This window comes from Solanum lycopersicum, chromosome 4, assembly GCF_036512215.1.
Source record: "Solanum lycopersicum chromosome 4, SLM_r2.1".
NCBI lineage: Eukaryota > Viridiplantae > Streptophyta > Magnoliopsida > Solanales > Solanaceae > Solanum > Solanum lycopersicum.
The window spans coordinates 59,367,695-59,369,512 of NC_090803.1; the positions used below are offsets into that span (position 1 = coordinate 59,367,695).

Here is a 1,818-nt window from a genome sequence, read left to right on the forward strand (position 1 = left end):
TAGGTTATATATACTTATACATCTATCCCTGACCCCACCTCTTTAATTACTGTATGTATTTATGCCAAAGTAGTCCATGTGCCATAATTGCTTGATTGTGAACCATTGTTGACTTTAAGAAGTTACAACATACTACTCCAGCCTAAATATTTAATGCAGGTTACAACAAAATAAGGAAGAAAAATAAGTGTACAATACTTTTCTTTTCTTTTCTTTTTTGTGTGTGTATTTTTCTTTTATTATATTCATCCTGTATTTCTCATAAGTCTCTTTCAAATAACAATATGACAGTTAACTGTCATTTTCCAAGTAAGAATAAATTTAGACCCCCACCCCTCCTATCCCCCACCCCCACCAAACCAAAAATATAAAATAAAATAAAGAAGATGACCCTTTGCACCTTAAGTAAATTTCATATATAGTTGGATAGATCAAATGAACTATAGTTGTTGTTGTTGTTATTGTCATGACTTGCTAAGTTTGTTGTCGAATTCTTCGTGAGTTGATGATCATCTAATTCTAAAATTGATCCAAAATCTTGAAATTGCATCATTGGTTGCCACTCAAAATTACTTGTGTTATAATGATCAAATTGATCCTCCTCTTGTCCAAGTATAGCTTGCATTTCAAGAAAGCTAGCGTTAAAATCAAGAAAATCTTGATTAATTTGAGCCCCTTGCTCCTCTTGTAGAAAATTACCACAAGGGTAATCTTGGAAATTATCCAACAAACTTTCATTTTCAAAAGAAGTTGGATTATTAACTAAGCTATCTGATGAAGGAGAATTAGATAAGCTTGCTCCAATAGAAGAATAATCTTGAGATTCTTGAATGATAATATTATCATCATGATCATTATTTGTACCTTGGTTCAAATACTTAGCGAAAACATCCGCTAGATCAATGTCATGAGCTCCGGGAGCGCCTTCGAGGGCGGGGCTCGATGTTTGAAGGGTATTATCGTCTTTTCGTGTAGATCTTGAACGTCGACTTTTCCGGCAACCGCCACCAACGGGGACATTTCGAAGAGAACCACCTTTAGTCCAATATCTACGACAAGCTTTGCAAAAATACCTAGGTTGTGACAAGCTATAGTTGTTGTAGTAACAAAATTTTGTGTTGGTAGAGGCACACCTAGGACAATTTGGTGCTTGTTCAATATTGGACTTTCTTGTCCTTTCCATCATGATCATTGGCCTTGGATGGTATGGTAACATGTTTTTGTGAATAAATAAATATGTATATTACACTTTGAAGACTAGAAAGAAGTTAGATTTGGAGAGAGGGAGAGTATGTGGGATTGACTATATGGGGTGCATGGTGGGATTATATATAGATTTAGTATAGAGTAAATTGCACTACTTGGTCCTTGAAGTTTGGCTTAAGATACATTTAGTCCATCATGTTTGAGTTTGTATCCAACTTGCACACTTTTCAATTTGTCTTTGATTATATCTTTTTAGATTATCATGGGTGCAAATATAATGCTAGTTGCATACAAATTTTTTAGGGTGACTGAAAGAAACGGAAAAAAAAGCAAGAAAGGGTAGAGCCACCTTAGGTGAAGTTGTTGTTACGAGACACAACTTCGTTAAAAAAGAGTGAAAATAAAATTATATTAGAATCATAATCATAAAAATTGAAATTTTATAATTGACTAATTTTTTAGCTATCCATTCGAATCTTTCGTATAAATGTGATTTATGTTTTTGAGGCCTCATCAATCATTTGTCAATAATATATATATATATATATATATATATATATATATATATATATATATATATATATATATATATATAAAAGAGGCAGACATTAA

At 32.5% G+C, this 1,818-nt stretch overlaps 1 protein-coding gene across 1 annotated transcript; it reads right to left on the reverse strand.

Moving 5' to 3' along the window:
• Window positions 1–412: 412 nt before the first annotated feature.
• Window positions 413–1,216, reverse strand: LOC101248873 (dof zinc finger protein DOF2.5). Its single transcript, XM_004238432.5, has one exon. It carries the CDS (start codon window positions 1,214–1,216, stop codon window positions 413–415), a length of 804 nt encoding a protein of 267 aa, XP_004238480.1.
• Window positions 1,217–1,818: the final 602 nt, after the last annotated feature.

Excerpts from the sequence above, each read along its gene's own strand:
- LOC101248873 (XM_004238432.5), bottom strand. The coding sequence starts at position 1,216 with ATGTTACCATACCATCCAAGGCCAATGATCATGATGGAAAGGACAAGA.